The 26,078-nt window shown below is 34.9% G+C and overlaps 1 protein-coding gene across 1 annotated transcript; it reads left to right on the forward strand.

Moving 5' to 3' along the window:
* LOC134733069 (uncharacterized) lies at window positions 1-26,078 on the forward strand. The gene is made up of 5 exons (XM_063621663.1): window positions 1-538; window positions 1,980-2,156; window positions 12,332-12,458; window positions 14,731-14,873; window positions 25,814-26,078. Exons 3-5 carry the CDS (start codon window positions 12,344-12,346, stop codon window positions 25,919-25,921), a joined length of 366 nt encoding a protein of 121 aa, XP_063477733.1. The 5' UTR covers window positions 1-538; window positions 1,980-2,156; window positions 12,332-12,343; the 3' UTR covers window positions 25,922-26,078.

Raw genomic sequence — 26,078 nt, forward strand, 5'->3', positions numbered from 1 at the left:
AAGAATACTGCTACCCACATCACAGGGGTATTTTTTAGTATTAAATGAGATAAGCCATGTGGAAAATATTATTATGTAAAAATACTATAAACTTCAGGTCATAAATGGCAGGCTGTTGGCCAAATGTAGCCACAAATATGTTTGAATTGGCTGTCATAGTTTTGGCTTTTAGCAGTGCTGTAAAACAATTTTAATTAGTCGTCAACTTTCAAAGATTTGTTAATTTCACATAAAATATGGACTTTTGAGTTTTCCTTAAAAAGTCATATTAGCTGGCAATATTGGCTTTGCATTCTTCACAGCAAAAGCAACAAAATGCAAGTCTGATTCTCACCTTGGAGGGGCTTTGCACTCCCATCGGTTGCACTTCCCATCATTTAATTATCTTTTCCCTGACACTGAAGAAAGAGAGGCTCAGTTTTCCTTGTCTGGTCAGTTTCATTCACTTGTGTCTTTTTTTTTTTTTGAGACGGAATCTCTTTCGACAGGCTGGAGTGCAGTGGTACCATCTTGGCTCACTGCAACCTCTACCTCCTGGGTTCAAGAGATTCTCCTGCCTCAGCCTCCAGATTCTCCTGCCTCAGCCTCCGGATTCTCCTGCCTCAGCCTCCGGAATAGCTGGTACTACAGGTGCCCGCCACCACGCGAGCTAATTTTTGTGTTTTTAGTAGAGATGTGGTTTCACTATGTTGGCCAGGATGGTCTTGATCTCTTGACCTCGTGATCCGCCTGTCCTGGCCTCCCAAAGTGCTGGGATTACAGGCATGAGCCACCACCCCCAAGCCGCTTGTGTCTTAATTCCTCTTGGTAGTGCATTTTAGTTTGTGTCACCCACCTCTGTAAGTTGAAATACTTTTACCATTTCAGTAACTTGAAAACAAATTGCTCATTTTTCTTCTTTATCAGTTATGAAACTAAATATATAAAATCTTCTTATCCCTAGTCATCCAGGATTGACTGCTCCTTCTTCAGAAGAGTCTCTGCAGGTCCCAGTATACCAAACACATAGTATTAATCAATATTCATGGAGTGAATGAAAAAATGAATGAATGAAAGTGATATATTTGCTACCTTACAGATAACATGTGAGTAGTTTTTTGTTTTAATTTTAACATTTCTTATGCTTTTGCTGTCTAGATACGGTTACTGTATCTGAAGTAGAGAAAAATGTTGTTTTTCCAGCTGGGCACGATGGCTCACGCCTGTAATCCCAGCACTTTGAGAGGTCAAGGTGGGTGGATCACCTGAGGTCAGGAGTTTGAGACCAGCCTGGCCAACAAGGTGAAACACTGTCTCTACTAAGAATACAAAAATTAGCCAGGTGTGGTGGCCTGCACCTGTAATACCAGCTATTCAGGAGGCTGAGGCAGGAGAATTGCTTGAACCTGGGAGGCAGAGGTTGCAGTGAGCCAAGATCACACCACTGCATTCCAGCCTAGGTGACAAAGCAAGACTCCTTTAAAAAAAAAAAAGAAAGAAAGAGAGAAAGAAAGAAAGGAAGGATGGAAGGTAGGAAGGGGGGAAGGAAGGAAGGGAGGAAGGAAGGAAGAAGGAAGGAAGGAAGGAAGGAAGAGAAAAGTGTTGTATTATTTTATTTTTACAAAATTTTATTACAGGTTATCCCCAGATAAGATATGGCCTCAATTATCAGCTAAAATGTACTTGCAAAAATGGTGGCCTTTGCAATTCTGCAAATAGAAGGTCTATCTGTGGCCTTGGGTGGACAGGAAATTATTGTGAAAAAAGCAAGTTGATCCACTGCCTTTTTTCCGTCAATAAAGATCTACTTTAGGCCTGATGCAGTGGCTCACACTTGTAATCCCAGCACTTTGGGAGGCTGAGGCGGGCAGATCATGAGGTCAAGAGATCAAGACCATCCTGGCCAATATGGTGAAACCCTATCTCTACTAAAAATACAAAAATTAGCTGGGCATGGTGGCGGGTGCCTGTAGTCCCAGCTATTCTGGAGGCTGAGGCAGGAGAATTACTTGAACCCAGGAGGCGGAGGTTGCCGTGAGCTAACCTTGCGCCCCTGCACTCCAGCCTGGCTACAGAGCAAGACTCCGTCTCAAAAAAAAAAAAAAAGGATCTACTTTTGAGAATGCTGTCACTGGTTGATAAAATACAGCAGAAACTTGTGAAGAAGCTATTTTCCAGTAAGCTAATTCAAGTTGTTTAGAACTATAATTGAATTTCCAATAAAATTGTTATGTAAATATGATTGATATGTTCCCTTGTTACTGAAATGTCACATGAAAGCTCCTAAACTCCTTAAGTAATTGAAAAAGTTTTAATGTGAAAGAGCTCCTCTGAGAACTTAACTCCCCTACTAGCCACTTTTTAAGTCTAAAGGCTTTGTGGACACCACATCTACTAAGTCTTGAGTTTCTAGGCATGAAGCTGAAGAATCTCCACCACCCCTAAGGCTTTGAGGCAGGCAAGGTGGAGGATACAGGGCTCTGGGAGAAGCCAGATCACATGAATAAGAATAGGCACAGCTGCAAAGAGGGAAGAGGACCACCCAAAAGTCTCCAAAATTTGTTTCATCAGGAAAAATGTAATCAGTACAGTAGTCCCCCTTTGCCTGTGGTTTACCTGTGGTACAGTACAGTAAGATTTTTGTAAGACTGGCAAAACTCTAATTAAGTATATTGATGTAATTTTTTATTTTATTAGTTACTGTGAATGCCTTATTATGCCTAATTTATGAATTAAACTTTATTATTGTTATGTATGTATAAGTGGAAAACGTAGTGTATATGGGGTTCAATACTATCTGAGCTTTCAGACGTCCACTGGGAGTCTTGGAATGTATTCTCCATGGATGGGGGTGCCTGCTATACCACTATATATGCATTTTTATTTATAAATGACATTCTTGCACTTCTTGACTAATAAGTATATTATAAAATGTAGATAAATGTTTAAATTGATAAAAATTGATTAAATGAATATTGATAGTGGTTCTAATGTTTGTTTTCCTGAACCACAATTTATTATTTTGTACAACACTGGAAACCACTAACTTTATTTAGAGCGCACTCTTGTAGGAGACATTGTATTTTGGCAGATTACAGAGCAAAGGTTCTGGCAAAGTGTGGATGAGAACATTGTGCTGGAGGCCTAAACTTGAGACACTCAGAGTAGAAAAAAATTCACAGTGTACGTTTACCTAGATGGTTTCAACTACGGGTGGTGTGACTGTTTAGACCTGGTGAAAATAAGTGTGATTATCTACCATCCTTCACTACTAATTCAACTTTCATGAAATTCAACAACATGGTATAGAAGAAACCACATTGCAATGGGCATGGATAAGCATGAATGCTAACCCTAGCTCTGCTAATACCATGTGGTCTACCTTTGGGCAGTTCACATCCTCTTTGTAATTTAATTTTCCCATCTGAAAATGAGGGTATTGAGCTGAATAATACCTGACAGTCCTTCCAAATCTAAGATTCAAGGCCATTTTTCATGGGATTTTGAAAAGATGGATATCCTGCCTAATTCATGGGAGATGGCTCTTACCAGTTTTGTGATTTGAGATTACAAAATCAGCTTTTTAAAAACAGACAGTACTATCATGTCCATGCTCTTTTTGATTGTAAATTGAGTAATTTTCTGGCATTTACTATGTGGGATATTTTTACTGTTGATTCTATCATTTAAACTTTTTATTATGTAATATTTCAAACACATACAATAGTTAAGAGAATGATATAATGGTATAATGAATCTCCATATATCTGTCATTCACCTTCAACAATAATCAATTTGTGATTTATCTTGTGTCATCTGTACTTCCACCCAATCCCTCACTCTGTACCTCCATGGTATTATTTAGAAGCAGATCATGGTCATATTATTTATTAATAAGTATTAGTAGTATTCTTTTAAAAATATATCCACAATACTTCACCATATCTAATCATTTAAAAAACTGTTTTAATTTTAATTGTCTTATTGTTTAATCTAAACAGAACCAATCAAAATATGTCTTTAATAAAGTTATAGGATTTTCTTTTTAATGAAGATTTTAATCCTCTGTAAATCTAGAGAGGTTAATATATGAATCCTAATGTACCTGTCACCCAGTCACAATAATTAGAAACTCATGGCTAGTTCTATTCCTCTCTCCTAACTATTTTGAAACAAATCCTAAGCATCATTTCATTTTATCCATACATTCTCATAGCATATATCTTTAAAAGATAAGAATTCCTTTTTTAAATGTAACTATGATATAATTTTCATATCTAAAATAATAATTTCTTTATATAATCAAATAGTCTTCAAGTATTATGATGTTTTAATACATTTATTGACTCAAGATTCAAATACTACCTCTAAAATTCAGTTCTTAATATGTTTCTTTAATATCTTTTAACACATAGAAGTTCCTTCTTTTTCTTTCTCCCTCTTGTAAGATACATGTTGAAAAAATTAGGTCGCTGCTGTTGTCAAGTTTCTCGTTTTGCTCTTTGCATATTTTGGTATTGTAGTCACACGTTTCTCTATCTTCTGCCTTCCCTGGGTAGATGAAGTCTTGATCGGATTCAGGCTTGATATATTGATGAGAACACTTCATGGGTGATGTGTCTTCCACAAGAAGGTACATAATGTCTGGTTTGCCTATCTTTTTGTTATGCTAGCCGTCAATGATCATTATTGCCCTGATCCATGAATTCATTAAAGCTTACAGAAGATTGATATTCTAAGTCCATAAATTTTTCTTTACTTGTTAGTTAGAATAGGTCTATGTAGACAAGTTTTCTCTGATCACATATGTAGTTATTTTGAAGCATGGTTCGAATGGAAAAGTCAAGATAAATGCTTTCTACTTTCCACTTATTTATCGATTTACAAGATAGTTGATTTACCAGTATCCTTCAGAGATGAACAAAAAACTACATTTTGGGAGCACTATTATGAAATCATGGAGGTCAAGCATGTTGATACACTTAGATTCATACAGTTAGTATACTTATTGATGTCACACTTTTCTATCATTGGACAGAGGGGCCTCTTAACAACTGGCTCTTGAGTTCCAATTACACAACCCCAGTAATATGATCCATTCCTTGCCAGCTGAGATGACTAGGTGCTTGTTCTATGCTTAATTGTACATATCCACTTCCAAATCTGAAATATCTACTTCTTCCAAGGTGCTCTGGTTTTCTTTAGTTGGAAACAGTATATAGAAACCAAAATTTGGTTGTGCTCACTGCAACTGGGATAGTTATTTTTTTCTAAGGCTTTCTCTGGACAGAGCTATGAAATGCCTTTTTATTAAGTAGCAGCTATATAATGAGCTCATACAGATGCAGTTCAAAGTGAGGACCACAGCAATTTTACATACCCTCTTTGTTCTTACATATGTATTTTCTTTCTCCTATATTAAAATTCCTGATTCTGAACAACATCAGTATAATTTCTCATTTGCTTTATTCCATAGTACAGTCAAGTCTCAAAATAGCAACACTACTGACATCAGTATAATTCTGAAAATTATTTTAAATAATAACTATTTCAATTAAGTATTAAACTATTTTAAATAATAGAGTAATTTTGGTTTAATTTTAAGTTGATCAGTTTAATAATTTAATTAAATTTAATATTTAAATATTTAAATCATGTTAATACATATTTTAAATATTTAAAGTTTTTTGGTAGTTTTTTTCTTATACTTTCCACTAGACACATGTTGTCCAATTACTGTGTTTTGAAGTTATTTGAAATAGTTCTCTGCTACATAGTTTTGCCACCAATTCAATCATAGTTAGGTTCATTTCATTGATTTTAATTATTATTTACAATGACATAAAATATTTACATATCTAAAAAATGTTATAATCAGAGAAGTCTAGCTTCTTTCTTGCTGTTTCCACTCTATTCCTTCATCCCAAATATAAATGGCCTTTTAAAAAAAGTTTCTATGGCATATTATTCAATTTTTTAATTTAAGAAAATAGACATATGTATTCCTATCTCCCTTTCTTATAATTCAATAGTATGCAATTTTCCACTTTACTTGTTAAATGCTCTTTATTTTGAAATAATTATAGCATCACAAGAAGTTACAAAAGTAGGAGTCCCTTGTATCTGTCACCTATCTACTTCGAACAGTGGTATATTATAACTATGGTACAATATTAAAACCAAGAAATTGATATTGGTACATTACTGTTAACTAGACTATAGAACTAATATAGTTTTTACCTACATTCATCTGTATGTGCATATCTGTGTGTGTGTGTGTGAGTGTGTGTGTGTTTGTAGTTCTATGCAGTTGTATAAATTTGTGCAATTACCACCAAAATCAAGATACAGAATAGTTCTATTTCCACAAAAAGAACTGCTTCATGCTGTCTCTTCATTATATATTCACACCCACCCCCATTTCCTCCCCAAATCAACTTCTGGCAGTAACTTATCTCTACAGTTTTATAATTTCAAGGATATTATGGAACATAAACGTGTATGCAAGAGATTGCTCTCTAATAGTATGTGAAGCTATTCTTCACTCCTTTTCATAGCTGAATGGTGCTTCACTGTGTGAATGCAGCATAATTTATTCAACCAGTCTCCTAATAACAGATATTTAGGTTGTTTCCAAGCTTTTGGTATTATAAATTTTGAATCAATAAGTAGTTTTGTGCATATATTGTTTAATATTTTTGCCAGTTCTCCTTCTCTAGCAATATCAGTGAGTCCTGCATCTTTGGGTAAATTAAAATGTAATTCTGTGATGTACAAGAAGTTCTTCTCCATTGTGGAGTTGTATCATTTTGCATTGTCATAAGCAATATATGAAATGTCTGTTCTCACAGCATCATCCAAAGATTATGTTGTGCCTACTTTCTCTCAGGGAGAACTGACTTATTTATATTAACTCTCCAAGAATAAACATGGTGTATCTGCATTTGTTTAAACATTTTGTTTCCTATTAAATAAGATGTTGGGCTGGGCCAATGGCTCATGCCTGTAATCCCAGCACTTTGGGAGGCTAAAGTGGGAAAATCACTTGAGCCCAGGAGTTTGAGTCAAGCCTGGGCAACATAGTGAGACCCCATGTCAACAAAACCTTTTCATGAAAAATAGCCAGGCATAGTGGCACATGCCTGTTCTCCTGGCTACTTGGGAGGCTGAGGTGGGAGGATCGCTTGAGCCAAGGAAGTCAAGGCTGCAGTAAGGTATGCCACTGCACATCAGCCTGGGTGACAGAGCAAGACCCTGTCTCAAAAAAAAGATGTTAGCTTTTAATATTCATATTAATATATAGCTATTAATTTTCTAATTTATTCAATATTTTTATACCAAATTTATAGTGAATCTCTTGCAAATGTCTTTTCTTTACCTACACAATTAGTGATATGATTCTCTCTGTAGGCTGATAAATATCATGTGTTGTACTAATGAACTTTTGTATAATGAATGACTTTACATCTAGGAATAAATACTACTTTGCTATGATCTATACTCTGTAATGTACTGTTAGATCCTGTATATTTACATTTTTTATGATTTTGACATTGATATTCATGAGTGAAACTGAGCTTTAGTTTCTAATGTAACTTTTGTCAGATTTTGAAGTTAATGTTATATGCACTCAACACAATGTAGTTGAAATTTTCCTTCCTTATAATGCTCTGAAACAGTGTAAGTAGTAAGGTGATGATCTGATTGGTAAAGCTTTATAAAATTTTTTTGTGAACCTGAAACTGCTGAGTTTTGTTTGTTTGTTTGTTTGTTTGTTTGTTTAATGCAGGCACTATTTTACTATTTTCTATATTGTTTTTCTAACTTAATTACCTTGTCTAGATTTTCTGCCTCAAATTGGGACAATTTTGGTAAGTTATTTTCTATAACATTTTTCATTTCATTCAGCTTTTTAAATTTATTTATATTGTAGCTTTTATATTTATCTCATTTGATGGTCATTCCCTCCACCTTAAACAATCTTTTTCGTATATTTGCATTTTATCCATTTTATCTTACTGGGGTTAACTAATGGTTTGTCGTTTTTTTTTTTTTTTTTTTTTTTGAGATGGAGTTTTGCTTTTGTTGCCCAGGCTGGAGTGCAATGGCACCATCTCAGCTCACTGCAACCTCTGCCTCCTGGGTTCAAGCGATTCTCCCGCCTCAGCCTCCCGAGTAGCTGGGATTACAGACGCCTGCCACCATACCCAGCTAATTTTTGTATTTTTAGTAGAGATGGGGTTTCATCATGTGGGCCAGGCTGGTCTCGAACTCTGACCTCAGGCCATCCACCCGTCTCGGCATCCCAAAGTGTTGGAGATAAAGATAAGGAAAATGGAGGAATCAAAGATGGCTCCAAAATTCCAAGCCACAGAGGGAACTTGGAAGAATGATAGTATTATTTAGCAAAATGGAGACATCAAGCATGGCAACCTTTATTATCTCATGTTTGTTGTTGTTGTTGTTGTTGTTGTTGTTTTGAGATGGAGTTTCGCTCTTGTTGCTCAGGCTAAAGTGCAATGGCGCCATCTCGGCTCACCACAACTTCTGCCCCTGCCCAGGTTCAAGTGATTCTCCTGCCTCAGCCTCTTGAGTAACTGGGATTGCAGACAGGCACCCCCACGCCCAGCTAGTTTTGTATTTTTAATAGGGACGCGGTTTCTCCATGTTTGTCAGGCTGGTCTCAAACTCCCGACCTCAGGTGATCCGCCTGCCTCAGCCTCCCAAAGTGCTGGGATTACAGGTGTGAGCCACGGTGTATCTCAGTTTTATACATAATTAAAGTAAGGGAGATAAAGGAAATCTGGTATTTCTAAGTATTCTCGATAAAAATTGATTAATAGGAACAAACAGAAGAAACTATGCACTGGATTTCTATTATTTTTAAGCATTGTATGAGGTCAGTAAATGAAAGAATATATGCATATAATTCATTCTTTATCTTCTTTCAGTTTTACTTCTTTTTTCTGCTTCTTGAATGTGAGTGCTTCCTAATGATAAATCTGTCATGAGTAACTTCATGCATACTGGAGAAGTATCATCCACATCAAGCCTAGTCAAATTCAACTCTACATGTCTGTTAAGAGGGCAGAGGGGGATCAGAGAGAGAGAGGGAGAAGAGAGAAAAACAAAGGCAAAAGGAGATAATAAATAAAGGGTGAGGAAATTGCATTCCATGCGTGAGTGGTAAGCATAGCCCTAGAGGAAACTCAAGAAAAGAAATGGAAATCCTTTGTCCACACTCAAGCTCTCCCACAGCTCTTCAGAGTGAGCATCTCCCCTGGCAGATGACGATTTTAGCTTTCAAATAAAGGTATTTGCTTAGACTACATGAATTCTAAATACAAACAAATGACTTCTTCTGATGTTCAGCCAGAAAAATATTGATCTTCTCCAGTCTTTCTTGGAGTAAAACCTCCAAGAGGTTTTAAGTCTTCCATATTGGACTTACATATTCTGTATTGTACTTGATCGGCCGCCTAAGGAAATGTTCCAAAGGTTAAATTTTACAGACTTTAAAACCTAATTTCCTTGTAAGATATTTACCTACGATATATGCATCATATTATTTTACTTTCTTTCTTCCTTCTTCTCTTCCTCCTTCCTTTCTCTCACACCCATCTCTGTCATTTACTCCCAGGACTTCAAATATCAAAAATTATATGATATCACCTTCCAGAGATACTCTTATTTATTTAAATAATTTAATTTAAAAATAATTCTCACTAAATTTAGCCTGGATTTGAACACATTGCTTCTTTATGTCTTTAAGGTATTGAAGGATTTTTTTCTGTTTTTTTTCTGGTTTTTTTTTTTTTTTTTTTGAGATGGAGTCTTGCTCTGTCACCTGTCATCCAGGCTGGGGTGCAGTGGCACAATCTCGGCTCACTGCAACCTCTGCCTCTTGGGTTCAAAAGATTCTCCTGCCTCAGCCTCCTGAGTAGCTGGGATTACAGACATGCATCACCACGCCCGGCTAATTTTTATATTTTTAGTAGAGATGGGGTTTCACCATGTTGGTCAGGCTAGTCTTGAACTCCTGACTTCGTGATCCACCTGCCTTGGCCTCCCAAAGTCCTGGGATTACAGGCGTGAGCCACCGCACCCAGCCAGTATTGAAGGATTTTAGGAAAGGCTTTGGCCAAATGTTATGTGCACATCATAGGACATAAGCACGATCTACTTAAAGCTATTTCAATTTCCTCATTCATTTTTCTAGACTACTTATAGAGACTGGCACCTATATATTCACTTATTTGTGTGACCAAACTATTGTCAATATGCTTCTCCGTACAGTTTTTTCTTTCTTTCCAATTCTCTCATCTCTTTATTTGGTATTGGGAAACAAATGAATTGAACATATTCTAATTTTCCTTTCATTTACTTTTAAAGTAAATAAAACTCTAATTTTCCTTTTATTTTAAAAGTAATAGTATTTTGACATTTCCATTTCCCAGTGTGCCCTCCTGTATTTTGTGGCTTGAATTGTGCTCACATCTGTGACTGCAAAAAATGGAGCTAGTTGTGATGCAGCAAGTGAACAGTGCATTTGCCCAGCAGGTGTCCATGGCAGCCAATGTGAAAAAGATATTGCCAGAGCATTTTTAAGGACATAAATGTGAGAATTCTGTGTGACTATGTGATCTTCTCATCTGGTGACAAACATGTAAACGAAGCTGAAAATATGCAATAATTACTTAAACATTCAACTTGCACATTAAAGTGGTAGAAATTCACTCAATGGCCAATATAATGAGTCCTTCTGATTTTGTGGCTGATTGGTCAAAATTTTATTTTCCTTTATATAAAGTTGTGAGGTATTTCAAAACACCACTAAAACTGTTAGCCTTTGATGGACAAGGATTCTACCTCTGAATAAGAATAAATATTTCATTAAATGCTTTTAAGGAATGTGACCTATGTATTGGGTTCAATGGCATTAAAAGAGATACCAGAAATTTATGAAAATATTTAAAGATGTGAATTAGGCATTTACCACTAGAAAGTAATCATAGCCATGAGTGGAGATAAAGATATAAAGGTGAGAATTTGGGCTACTCAGTTTGAAATAAAATATTATAAAGCCCTAAAAGCCACTAACTCAGTAAACAACACAAAGTACTGTTTTGGCCTGTATTATGTATAGTCTTGTGTCTATAGTTACAACAATCATGATTATTATAATTATAGTATGATGATAATGGTAGTCAAAGTTATAGTCTGTGGCCTTTAAAAAGGATCTATATATTAGTCTCACACTATGTTCTCAATTGTCACTATAAAGAAAAATATCAATATTTTTCTGGCTGCAGTGGTGTGATCACAAATAAGACATAAAGAAGCAATGTGTTCAAATCCAGGCTAAATTTAGTGAGAATGTTTTTTAAATTAAATTATTTAAATAAATAAGAGAGTATCTGTGGAAGGTGATATCATATAGTTTTTGATATTTGAAGTCCCAAGAGTAAATGACAGAGATGGGTGTGAGAGAAAGGAAAGAGGAGGAGAAGAAGGAAGAAAGAGAGTAAAAGAATATGATGCATATATGGTAGCTAAATATCTTACAAGGGAGTTAGGTTTTAAAGTCTGTAAAATTTAATCTTTGAAACATTTCCTTAGGTGGCCCATCAAGTACAATACAGAATTGTCTCTTAGTAAGTCCAATATGGAGGACTTAAACCTCTTGGAGATTTTACCTCCAAGACTGGAGAAGATCAATATTTTTCTGGCTGAACATCAGAAGAAGTAATTGGTTACAAATTAAAATCAGATTCTGGAGTGCTCAGGAGAGATACTGACTCACAACTCTTTTTGTACATCCTTCATTATTCATGTATTATTTAGTGATTCGATAAAATGTCACCCATTATATGTCTGTGGTAGCAATAGGATAACAAATTCCAACCTGACTCTAGTATACTATCACATGACAAGTAGCAGGCCCTGTGTTAAATTCTGGAAATATAGTGGAAAACATGGAGTTTATTGCTTCTAGAGAGATGAATAATAAAAACACTTTAAGGGGAAATATTAAAAGTAAGACACTTGGCTTGTAGACTTGGTTTCCTTCCTAAGGCTCCTACCTTCAAAAATTTTATTTGCATTCTAAAAGATATATACTAGTGTTAAAGTAAATCAACTTTAAGACTTGCATGTCCAATCAGTTATAGAATGGACCTTCGTTCTGACATTCCAAAACTTTTCTTTATTCTTTTGACCAGCAAAGTCCAGTATCATCCCACTTTACTATTTGGAACTCAATCTTGAGGAAATTTTATATTTAGTTTTAATTAAGATGCATTAATGAAAGTGTAAGGTGTTAATTTTTCAGCATTTCTCCTTTTTTGGTCAGTGTTCACCTGGCATGTTTGGAGATGATTGCCATCAACTTTGTGACTATGAAGGAGAAAACTTCTGCCACCCAAAAACTGAAAAATGCCTCTGCCCCCCTGGGAGAACTGGAGCCAGATGTGATGCTGGTAGGACCCAAAGCACCTCAGGACTCCCCCCAACCCATGGTTGTACAGAGATCTGTAGACATTTTCCACTAGAAGTGGTACTCTATTAAAGAGCATTGCCCAGAATTGCTTGATGCTTTCCCATTAGTATGATGAGCAGGGTTTGTAGCTGTTACATCACGGGCAGCTCAAACAACACTACAGCTGTTGGAGGACACATGGTAAGTATTTAAAGGGACACAGTTAAATGCCCCATCACAAAGGTGATTTGTAGAAATCACTGAGAATTAAGGCAGTTAAGGTGTGGTCCAGATAGTATTCTTGAGACCCAAGCTTCCAGCTACTCTTTGGGAATTGAAATGTATATTTAGTTTTTTCTTTTCACTCAGAGAAATAATGACCTAAAATATAAAGTTCTAATTCTTCAGGGACTGTCTTAAGAAGAAGAGAGAGTAGATTGAGTAATTTTGAACTAATCACTTGCTACTAGACTTAATGGATGCTTATCAGATGAAAAGTTTTATATAATTCACAATAGACCTGAAGGACTGACCCTGCCACAGATATTACCCAAAATAGAGGGTTTAATCTCAGAATTTACTTTTCTCATCTGCAAAAGAGAAGGGTTGAAGCTTCATTGCTAAAAGAAGGGTTATTTCTAAATAAAGTCATGGCCTATGCAGATGTCCTACAAGGTCTTTTATTTTCATTTTTATTTTCAATTAAGCATGGTTCATCTGTGATATTAAGTGTGAACAGCTGTGTCTATGCAGGCACCATAAAGATAAAAGACCTCATTTTAACTTGAACTCTGGTAAAGGTGCTATTAAACAGCCATAATATTAATTCATAAAAGCATATAACAATCTTTTATTGGTTTATTCTCCCCCCCATTGGTAAATTAACATTTGCAGACATTCAAACAGATGTCTTAAATATACATCATTTTTAACATGAAAATGTGGTATTTTTATAAATTAAAATCAGATTCTGGAGTGCTCAGGAGAGATTCTGACTCACAACTCTTTTTCTAATAAGAACACTCAGTCTTGCCACCAAACTAAGTAATCCTCCCACACACTGGGCAGAGGTATCTGGGTTGAACTTCATTTGAAATGACATAGGATTTTAAAAAAATTTTCACAAAGTTTCATGGTTTAAAGATTCAGAGCAGCATTTGCATTACCTCCAAAGCTTCTTCCTAAAGGAAACTGTTGCTCCTTCATTTAGGAAGGGATTGAATTACTGTTTGCTAATGTTGAACCCTTGTAAAAATAATTAATTGCAAAATTGGTTTATGTTTCTATTTGCCTTATATTTATAATCTAATTAGTTAATTAAGGCAAGAGAGCTAGGCCACATCTTAACCTATGTTCATACTGCAAAAGAATAAAAAAAATACATCCAACTGCTCATCTCTGACCCAGCATAAAGGATAGTGAGTCCATAAAGAAGTTTTTAACAAAAATTTGCCCAAAGTTTCAGAATTTACCCCAGGGCCTGTATCTTCATATTTACTGACATTTCCCAAATTCTCACTTTCCTGCCTTTTACTTTTTTATTAGGGCTTTCTTCTGCATATGTTTAATACCTTGCATCCGCTCATATAGTAGTGTAAAATGGGGAAAGAGCACTAGGAAAGAATTCTAAAACCCAGCTCTGCTGTTTATCAGAGATATATTATAGTAATTGAGAAGATCTTTTAAGCCATACCAAACCAAGGTTTATTTCTCTGTGGAATGCGAGAGCTTACCTCACTGCCTTGCCCACCTCACAGGTGTTAGTTAGAACCAACAGAGATAATGTATTAGAGACCCACTTTGTAAACTCCACAAGGGTAGGTGACTGTTATGATTGCACAGTTGAGTTTCTCTGATCCTTAAACATTGATAAACTGAGTTTCTTCCCAGTCCTGCCTGACAGAGTAGGAAATATGAATCTATTTTCTGTTTTCATGAGCTAGGCTGGGCTTTCTCCTTATCCTCATAAGTCTTCAGAAACAGAACTTGTTAATTCTTTGCTGGAAATTAGGCTAAGAGCAAACACCCAGGCTGGGACTTTTTGGTCAACATTTGGTTGTTTTAATAAAGCTAACACTTTCTATAATTTTCCATCATTTCTCTTGCTGTTGCAAGCACAATGCAGTTCAATTTAAAGATAGTTAGAGTCCTGTCGGACATAGATCAGGGGATCTGTGGACCTTCTGGCATATTTTAAGAAATGAAACAGTTGAAATTATAGTCACTTCATTTTCAATAACATAAGCACAAATAATTGTGTTTTCATCCTAAAGATAAGTCTCCAGTGTTGGGCATTCAGCATGAGTGTTGCCTTTTTCTCACCTCAAGAAAACTAGCCAACTTTCCCTGTGTCCTTCACAATGCAACCACTAAAGCTCTACTGAATACTCTAATTCTGAGAAGGCACCTTAAAAATGTAAGTTGCTGTCCCCACTTCTCTTTTCAGTGTTGTCACTAACTTCCTTGACACTCCTGCCCTTCTCCTGTTTTCCATTGATGTTCTTTCTTTTATCACGTAGCATTCTAGCATGGGAAGATAACTCATGGTAAAAAAGAATATTTTACAAGCGCATAATTATCTTATTGAATGCCAAGAAGTAATAGTAAGAACACTGTGTGTTTGAAAAGCGTCTCTGAATTGCTTTTATTTTTATTTTCTCCCTCATAGAATGCAGGCCAGGCCTGTATGGACCAAACTGTGCTCTCCAGTGTCAGTGTGGTCACATAGCTCACTGCAGCCCTCTCAATGGGAGCTGCACCTGCCTTTTTAAGACAATGGACCCAACCTGTGAGAAAAGTGGTTGAGATGATCCTCAATATCCAAATACTAACAACTTTTCCATTGGTGAATAGAATTTTGCAGACTTTCATCCATGGTTTATCATTTTAACTTTGACAGAGAAATGTACTTACTCAGCCATCTTCAGCCCATCCCGACCTGTTGTGGGGTAAATAACAGGATGTCTCAACTTTGTCATCTCCAAGCACAAGTCTCATTCTCTAGCCTAGCCTTCCCAACGTTTTTTTTTTGCTGAAGAATATAGCCAATAATAAGAGAATGTTATTTCAGGATCCCAATCATAGTAACATTTGGACTAATAAGTGGACCTTTTTTATATGCACAGGAGGTATTTAAATTTGGACGTAAGAACTGCTTTTCAGTTCAGGTTGGACTACACTGAAGTATTCACACCTATTCACTGAAGACTTCAGTGGCCATGAAATAGCTGGATCCTCTTTAGAAATGTCTAGAATTTCATCTGTTTATTCTCAGTATCCTTCTTCATAACAAACTCTGCTCCGGATTGCTAATGTATTGTGTTTCAAACATGACTTTGGTGTGGGAGACTATAAAGACTTTAGCCACATAATGACGTGCACTTTTATAGTGAAACGTCAAAATGTTTAGTGTGTTTTCTCCGTCACTGGCCAGCAGACAGGAAAAAAGTGGGTAGCAGTGACCAAGGCCAGGGCTTAGCCTACTCTGGGGGACACAAATTTCCTATAAATCAGGACCTACTTGTAATCAGGCTTTTAATTCACAGTGGTAATCTTGATTCAAATTGTTCATCATTTAGGACAACTATATAGCCATTTATGAGCCTAAGATGGGTACTGTGATAAGCCAAGAAAGATACGGCAATAAATACTATTTTATTTTTGCTCTCAAGTAGTTTGTAAGCACTTAAATTTTTCAGACCACTGGTTAATTCACATCAGCAAACAAAACTTTCTTGATTGGAAATGTTGTTTCTTGTGTTACCCATGCTTTATTGGGATAAAAATAGAGAATATTACAATTATATGACTGAATATTTGACTTATACAAGCTGTATGAGTGGCGTTTAAATCAAAACAGATTTAGGATAGAATTGACTGAAGGATTTATAAAAATACTTTTATCAATTCAGTACAGTTTCTCATTTTAATGATTATCTTTCTAAATCTCAGCACTTTTAACAGAGCAGAGATATAGCTACCTATAATGACCAGCCATGTCAAATTTAATGTTATTAAATGATATAAGGGAGTTAATGAGATCACTTTCCAAAAAAATTTTGTACTTTTTATTTTATTTTATTTTATTTTTATTTTATTTTATTATTTTTTTTTTGAGACGGAAGCTCACTCTGTCGCCCAGGCTGGAGTGCAGTAGCGGGATCTCGAGATCTCGGTTCACTGCAAGCTCTGCCTCCCAGGTTAACGCCATTCTCCTGACTCAGCCTCCCAAGTAGCTGGGACTACAGGCGCCCCCCACCATGCCTGCCTAATTTTTTGTATTTTTAGTAGAGACGGGGTTTTGCCTTGTTAGCCAGGATGGTCTCAATCTCCTGACCTCGTGATCCACCCGCCTCGGTCTCCCAAAGTGCTGGGATTACAGGTGTGAGCCACTGTGCCCGGCGTATACTTTTTATTTTTTTAGGGATAGAGCCTCCCTTTGTTGCCCAGACTTGGGTGCAGTGGTATGATCATAGCTCACTGCAACCTCAGACTCTTGGGCACAAGGAATCCTCTCACCTCAGCCCCCTCAAGTAGCTGGAACTACAAACATGCACTACCATGCTCATCTGATTTTAAAAAATTTGTAGAAACGAAGGTCTCACTATGTCACCCAGGCTGGCCTTGAACTCCAGGCCTCAAATTATCTTCCTGCCTCAACCTTCCAAAGCACTGAGATTACACACGTGAGCCACCACTCCTGGCTTCTCCAAGAGATTATTAATTTAGTTTAGTCTTAAATGAGATAAAATAAATTACCTTTTTTCTCCAGTATTTGGAATTAGAGATTTACATTTCAGTGCATTTTAACCATTTAAATCAGTCATTAATAATCTGTTATTTCAAATCAGCTGAAAACTATTCTTTATTCTGAACATTTGCCCATTTTCTTTACCTGCTATTTTTTTAGTTTCTCTCAACTATCACCATCTAACCTTTAAAGAGAATAAAGTAAATAAAAGCAGCATTCCTTCTTGGGCTGCCAGCCCCCTCTGGATTTTCTTTATTTCATGACTGTTAAAAAATTGTGACTGCAAACAGGGAAAAGAGAAAGAAATCAGGCTTTTCTTCCTCAGTAGAGACTGTATTTCTATTCAGGCAGATGAGAAAAATCTAGATTTGATAGGAATAAAAATAAGGGATTTATTTTGGCTATTCTTTTTGATTTTATATTACTTAACTTTTTATAAGTGAGAAACCATATGTAAAATGTTAAACAAGTTTCTTGGCAAATGGCAGATGTTTCATATATTATCTCCTTTCATCCCCTTTCCACCCAACACTAAAACAAATTGTGGGACCGGGAAAGCAAAGTCAGAGCATGAACCTGTATTTGTGCCATCCCAGGACCCTTTAGACAAATTGAATTTTCATTCTTATACCAGTCAGCATGAACAAGTGCAGTTTACTGTAGCCCCTTTTCTTTATAAAAGTTTTATAAGTTGTCTTTCATGTTAAAAAATAAAAATGAGAAAATGTTTAAAATCTAGAATGTTTCCATTGTACTTTTGGTTATCTTGAAAAATCTTGATAAGCAATGCAGAGTGATCCCCCCTAAAAATACCTCAGTTCTGCTTGAGAACACTAGCAGATGTCCTGAAAATTATTATATGCAATATTTCATGCATAAACCAACATATAATAAACATTAATCTAAAATAATTCTACAGCTGGAAAATTATGAAATATAATTTCCTTGAAAGTTTATATAATAGAATTTAAAATTTTATTTTTTATAACTGCCACATTAAAACTGCTTCAAATTAAGAAAACAGTGCACAAAGACCTCACCTTTTTTAAACAAATAAATAAAGGATACTGTTCACTTTGGCACTACGTAAGCATTTACCTGAGGTTTTTACATGTAAACCACTATTCAGGTACAGTGAAGTATGATTTGGCTACCAAGAAATAATTTGCACAAAATGTTAAAGAATCCAACTATTAAGTGAAGTACAATCTAATAGGCGTGTCCTCTTTAAGCTAAAGTTTAATGTAAAATTGGAATCCTTGTCATTGGATACAAATATTTTATATATTACTCCTCTACTTTTTCTCCCTGTTTAATCTATCCTTTAAACGTAAAAATGCTGATCTTCGAAGGAAATGTATCCACTCATAATATTTAACTGACCTAGAAAGGTGCATGTGCTATGATGTTTTAGCCTCTTTCATTTGAAATACAAGATCAGAGTGGGGATTATTATGCTTTTCTGCAATAATATAGCTCAAGTTTAAAGAAAAGTGAGCAGATGTGTGGAAGTATGCTGGCTAATTTGGAGTCTCAATTCAACATGCCTGGGATAAACCATTTCAGTATGACACCTAACTTTCCCCTACTCTTTCTAACTTCTACATTCGTTTATTGAGTTTTCCAGATGAGACAGCTACTTGACACAGGTTAAATTATTTTTAGAGAACTTGGAAATCATTCCAAGAGTTAGTGGCAAGAATGGCATTTCCTTTGTTAGAAATAGCAAAGAGGGTTTGTCCTCTCCTGGGCCTCTTTCACCTTGGTTTCTCTAGGACCTGGTAATACAGATGTAGCAAGAATTTAAAAGAGCATTTGATGAAGTGAACAAATAATAGCAACTGTCTACACTCTAGGAGTTATGTATGCAATTCAGCTGAAATAACTTTTCTTGGGTCTGTAACAGAAAAAAAAAACCAAAGTAGTTGAGCTTTTAAAATAGATTTAAAAGACATTCCGAAGCTTTGTCTCTTTTAGCTAATTATGTGAAGACTATTTTCTACTTTTCCTGCTTATATTTTACTTTTTCTAAATAAAAAAACTTAAATATAAATAAAGTCTAAGATATGCATTTAAAAGTGATAGATGCCTCTTTTATGTTCTTCCAAATATTTACAGACTTTTATCTCTAAATCTTATATCAGGATTACATGAAACACCATTTAATAATTCTTCATTTTAATGTTTGTGTACAAACAGCTCTAATTTTGAAGAATATTAATTCAAATAACATATTAACAAATTAGATATTGTTCTTCCAACAGAAGTCTTAAAATATATAAAATGTTTTAATATTAATGCCTCCACTTAAAAAGGATATAAGAAAATGTATTAAATATAGTTTTTTTGCCGAGACTTCATGAGAAAAATTCAGCAATAGTTCAACAGACAAAACGATTCAGAACTGGATGTTTAGTGCTTAAGTGTTGACAATATTGCTCTCTTGAAACATAGAGTATTGGCTTGTGAATAAAATTCCATATGTGAGATTTGGATGAATTTGGGAGAGAGCATTCAACATGTGTTTGATGAATAGTGGAACCCATGACAGATCAGATATCTAAATGGTCAATTGGTAATATTTCAAATAGTTCATTAATTGAAAAATGCCTTAATTCGTGTCAATTTTCAACCATTGTCTACAAAGAAATTTTCTGCATTTTAACTCTACCTTGAATTCACTAAATAATTTTAAAATTTGTAGTGCCTACTATACTAGGTACTGTTTTAGGCATGAAAAAAGTAGTAGTGAACAAGATGGATGTGTTCTCTGCCCTCATAAACTTGCAGTCAAGAGACTGTGATAGCCAACAAGGGCAATGTTTTTAAATATCTCTAGCTGTGCAGTCAGTTTTATAGTTCATCAATCCTTTTATAGTTCATTAATCCTTTCCTAAGTGTATTTCTCACAAATTTGTTAATTCTCCTATGTTAATGCACACTTCGATAAATCAAATATATTTTACCTAACTTTAAATTCATGTAGCAGGTTTTACTCTTAGTGCTGTGATAGGAATTAAATTAAAAAAAAAAAACTCATGAAATATCATTTCACATTTATAGAAAGCTGTATTATTCTTTGCAATGTAAAAGGAAAGTTCACTTTTAAAGCTGTTGTTGAAGCCCTACTGTTATGAGGATTTACGTAGTGGAAGTAGAGAAAAAGAAAATATTCCTCATGATCTGACAACTGTTGCATCCTTTTCAGCATCCATTATGCCTTCTCTTTTAATGGAGATGAATGTTTCCTAATGATAGAGGAGGGTTTTTAGGCATTTTTTGAAATCTGACTTTATTACTAGGCAAGTAATTCTGACAAACATTAACAAAATCTTGCCATTTTAGTGGGGTTTCAAAACAAGATTAGATTTTTTAAAATTAAGGTAAAATGAACATAACATAAAAGATAGCATCTTAACCATTTTTAAGTGTACAGTTCAGTGACATTAAGTGCATTACATTGTTGTGCTGTATTCACCAAGGGTTATTTCTTTTAATACAGGAAAAATTCCTGATGACATTTGAGTAACATGTAGGGTTCTCAGGCTGAAGTTGCTGGTCTACTTGCATAACATAGTTGTGTACTGCCTGCACTCCTGAAATTTTTCACATTCTTTAAAAATTTAATTATTTGAAAATATACTTTCTATACATTTATTTTTATTTACTAGGCATTTTTGCAACAAAGACATGCTGCACATTTAAGTAGAGTTATACTTTTACTGGAGACCAGAAGAGCAGTCATTTTTACTAAGCTTATCATAGTCGCAGCTCACAACTTTATCATGTTTCTGAACATACTAAAACATAAAACATCAGTACATTCATTATGCTCTATGAAATAAAAATTGAATTCATAGTTCTATTTTTAACAACCCTCATGCATTTCCCAGATTTTTGCCATTTTCCTAAATATCTGCTCCCTGGGCTCCACTCTGGCCTAATGCAGTCATGGTACCAAGGCCTTGAGGCCTCCAGCAGTGTTTCCTGATGAGTATTTGATGGAGTTACAAATTTACAAATTAACAGTATTTAGTAAAGTAGAACCAGGGAAAGGGGGTAGAATTGGTTGGATTTTATACTTGGTAACACCATAACTAGGAAACTCTGGTTTAAATAGAACTAAATAGTATACTTTATTGCAGTACTTGTTGGGAACGCAATATGTTGTCATTTGTGAATTTCTAGGAGGAAGACAGAGTACATAAAGAATTTCAAATAAAGAATTTCAAATTGTTTAACTAGGAGTTCCTTTTTGTGAGGAATGTTTTGGAAAAACTAGTGTCTCAAGGAAAAGTTTTTGTGAAAAACAGAGATAAGTATCTACTTAAGTGAGCCCTCAGAAGCATCCTTGGTCTGGATGCCCTGATCACACATTTTCATGGTGTTTTTAATCATTGCCTAAGCAAATTCTAAGGCTTGTATTACTTTATAGTTCCCCATCGAATCCTCTGTGAGCCAGTACACATTTCTCAAAAGGGTCTTTGGAAATACAAATCAAAATGTTGATGGAGCTTTTAGAGAACTTTGCCTTTCTTGCCTGTCCAATTAATATGAAAAATTAATTTTTAAAACATTAAGGACAATTAGGAAGATGTAAAATACATTGTGTTCTTTTAAAATTGAATTTTATAAAAGTTACATAGGAATAAGTGTTGAAAAATAAAAGACCAAAATTTTGCTAACATCTGGGCATTTTATAGAAGTTTTACATACTCTATTTTGAAATGCATCAAAATTCCAAAGAGAGAATGTTGAGTAGCATATTGGATTAAATCCATTTTGAGAATCACTAAATGGCTGCTGGCATGCCGTGATTGAAGTGTGAGGATTCTAATAATGCTAGAGTTATCTAAGTATTTTGGCTACTGAATTTTATATTATTTATTAAATAAAATATTGAACATGAATTACCCCACAGCTCTCCACAAACACACACATACACATAGACCTATCTATGAGTTTGGGAGTTTCTTTTAGGATTATATATTTAAGACATCTTCTGTTAAAATGACATTAAAATTTCAAGTTTTTACAAATATATATATATATACTTTAGTAATGAGAAAAATCTTTCTTGCTTACAGATACCTGCAGTTCAACATGGTTTTTATAGACATCTATTTAAATTTTAAAATTAATAAATGAGGAAATAAACCTAATCTCAACTTGTCAGGCTAAACTACAGACTCTATTCATACTTTGGAATAGTTATCCTAGCTATATTATGTGTTGGATAACCAAAGAAAACAAAGGGGCAACAATTATAGAGTAGAGAATCTTATATGCTTGCAATCACAAAAGTCAGAATTTAAAGAGACTTTAAAGCTTCCCCAGTCTTTTTGGTTCATAAGCAAGAAAACTGAGACTAATCAGAGAATTCGGTCCTATAGTGAAAAAATCAGAGAACGAAGACTTTCTCATCTCTTAATCTCTGTTTTCTCATGTCTCTCATCTTATGTCTTTTGATTATTCCCTTTTCGTTTCGTTTGTTTTTTTTTTTAACTTTTGTTTTAGGTTCAGGGGTACATGTGTAGGTTTGTTATATGGGTAAACTCTTGTCACAGTGGTTTGTTGTATAGATGGTTTTCTCACCCAGGTACTAAGCCGAGTACCCAACAGTTATTTTTTCTATTCCTCTCCCTCCTCCCGCCCTCCACCCTCCAGTAGGCCCCAGTGTCTGTTGTTCCCCTCTTTGTGTCCATAAGTTCTCATCATTTAGCTCCCACTTATGAAAAAAAGCCCAATATCACTGATCATTAGAGAAATGCAAATCAAAACCACAGTGAGATACCATCTCACACCAATCAGAATGGCTAGTATTGAAAAGTCAAAAAATAACAGATGCTGGCAAGATTGCAGAGAAAAGGGAACACTTATATACTGTAGGTGGTAGTGTAAGTTAGTTCAAGCATTGTGGAAAGCAGTGTGGCAATTCCTCAAAGAGCTAAGAACTACCATTCGATCAGCAGTGCCATTACTGAATACATACCTAAGGGAGTATAAATCATTCTACCGTAAAGACACATGGATGCGTGTGTTTATTGCAGCATGATTCCCCTTTTTGAGATGTGAGACATTCTTTTGGCAAGGAGGGTCAGTGAATCTTACTTTACAGAAATCCCTTTGAATTCCAGCTTTAGTGTTACAGACCTTTAAAACTTGAGTTGTCACCATTTACTTGATTCTACACTGTGTATGGGAGAAGTAGTTAAATACAAATATAAGAAATTAAAGCCAATGAGAGATTCAAGGTCCTGTAATGATTTCATCATCATTTAAGGAAAGTAATTTAAATATTAATGGTTTTCATACCTTATTTGGTATATGTTATTCAAACTTTATATTTTAAACACTATTTTGTCTACAGATTTTAAGAATATCTTCAGTTGACACAGCTTAACAATTTCTGTAATGAATGATAAACACAATTCTCAGAATTAATCCACACAAACATGGCTTTTTTTTTTAAGTTCATTATCTAAGTGCCAAATAAACCTCTGAGAAGCATTATTGGTCAGTACCTCATTTGTAGCCATAAGGAACAGTTGCATTCACTTTATTTTTTTTGCTGTTCATTAGTTTAAGAACTCTTGTGATAAGAACCCCATAAAATATTAATGAGTTTATTCCCCTTGAATTTGACTAACCAAGTTTGCTGGCTCATGTTTTACTTAAGACATATTCAAGGAAATTTAAGACAATTAAATAATGAATTAAATGAATAATCTGGATATGTGTCCTTCTAAAACAGTGTTTCTCAAACTTAATTGGGAGATAGAACATCTGAATATCATTATACTCAAGGTGGAACATGAATTATTAAAATATTTAATAATATATGAGCTGGAATAAATATTTCTTAGAGAAACTATATTATATGCATATTATATAAAAATCTAAAACATGCATATATAGGACCACAAAATTTTCTTAACTCTTCAGTTAGATATAATCACTTTTCTGAGAAATTTCATCAATTCATATTACTTGGACATTCCCTTTGCCAGACTCAATAATTATTTGGCATCGTTTTTTAAAGAAACTCTTATTGGTGAAAATGTTAAATAAGAAAATCTAATCAAATGCGAACTTGAAGAAAGATTGATCATATTCAATTAAGCAATGGAACCCTTTTCCCAGGTTACATAGTTTGAGGACTATTGATTTAAAGTCTGTATTAGTTTGTTGGTTGAAAGGTAAACATGGCATCTGTTTTTTGATCTATATACATATAATTTTTTAAAATAAATGAAAACTTTATGCAATGTACTTTTTAAAAATAAACGTGTGTTATGTGTATGGCATTCATTTTAAACAGATGTTTTTATCATATGTTTTCTTTGTGATAATGTTATGTGTTAAGAGTTATAACTGAGGCCGGGTGCAGTGGCTCATGCCTAGAATCCCAGCACTTTGGGAGGCTGAGGTGGGCAGATTATGAGGTCAGGAGACAGAGACCATCCTGGCCAACATGTTGAAACCCTGTCTCTACTAAAAATACAAAAATTAGCTGAGTGTGGTGGTGCGTGCCTGTAATACCAGCTACTTGGGAGGCTGAGGCAGGAAAATCTCTTGAACCTGGGAGGTGGGAGGTTGCAGTGAGCTGAGATCGCACCACTGCACTCCAGCCTGGCTACGGAGTGAGACTCTGTGTCAAAAAAAAAAAAAAAAAAAACTTATAACTGAAACCCTACTATTGGGGCGAATCATCTACACTTGAGAAATCAACAGCCAGCTATTTACAAAGGCTAAATAAATCTGATATTTATTAGATCCCCATCATTTGATTTGACAATATCAATTCACTAGGTGACATCATGTTTTTCCACTCTAGTTCTCTGAAAGAACCAGTCAGGACAAATTAATCTTATTGAGAGTTTTTTTTTATTTTTCCTTTGTCTTCTTGGTCTATTCTGGCATGAATTTATTGGTACTTTTCTTTTTCTTTTGGATGTTTTATACTTTTTTTCTTTTTCTTTTTTCTTCTTCTTCTTTGTAAACCATAGGAATATTTTATATTTTCTAACTCACAGGATTGGTGCAAAAACCAAATTATTTGCTTGTGAGAGAATACTTCTTAAGCACTAAAGTAAGCTTGCCCAACCCATGGCCCAGGACAGCTCTGAATGCAGCCCAACAAAAATTCATAAACCTTCTTAAAACATTGAGATTTTTTGTGTGATTTTTTTTTTTTTTTTTTTTTTTTAGCTCATCAGCTATCATCAGTGTTAGTGTATTTTATATGTGGCCCAAGACAATTCTTCTTCTTCCAGTGTGGTCCAATTAAGCCAAAAGATTGGATGCCCCTGCAATAAAATATTATATATGCTCACATTATTACCCTTTTGTTCATGATTTAATCAAGCAAAATGCAGTGAATCAATTGGCTCTAGTGTATAGATAAAGTTGTTTTTACAGATTTTTCCTCAAACTGATTATGCGCATTTATCTTTGGGTGATTATAATAATTACATAATTGACTAATGACTTGCATAAAGTTATTAGAATATACCAGACAGTATATAAGCATGTTTACAACATTTTGCTTAATCTTCACGATAACTAGTAGATATGATTAACTGTCTGATTTTCATTTTTAAAAGTTGAATCTTATAACTTGCTCGGATCATATGGCTCCTAAGTGGAGCAGAACTCAGGTTTGCCTCATTCCAGAGGCCACATTCTTGACTATAGCATGCATGCAATTATAAAACACTACCATCTAGGATGAAAATCCATACCTGTAAATTTTGGAATGTAATAAAATTTTGATGAATCCAAGTCAGAATGAGTTCATACTCCAGTTGCTAATCAGGACATACACAGGTAGTCACATTTTCAACCACCTTTATTTTTGATGCATAAAAA

The sequence above is a fragment of the Symphalangus syndactylus genome, chromosome 17, assembly GCF_028878055.3.
Source record: "Symphalangus syndactylus isolate Jambi chromosome 17, NHGRI_mSymSyn1-v2.1_pri, whole genome shotgun sequence".
Lineage (NCBI taxonomy): Eukaryota > Metazoa > Chordata > Mammalia > Primates > Hylobatidae > Symphalangus > Symphalangus syndactylus.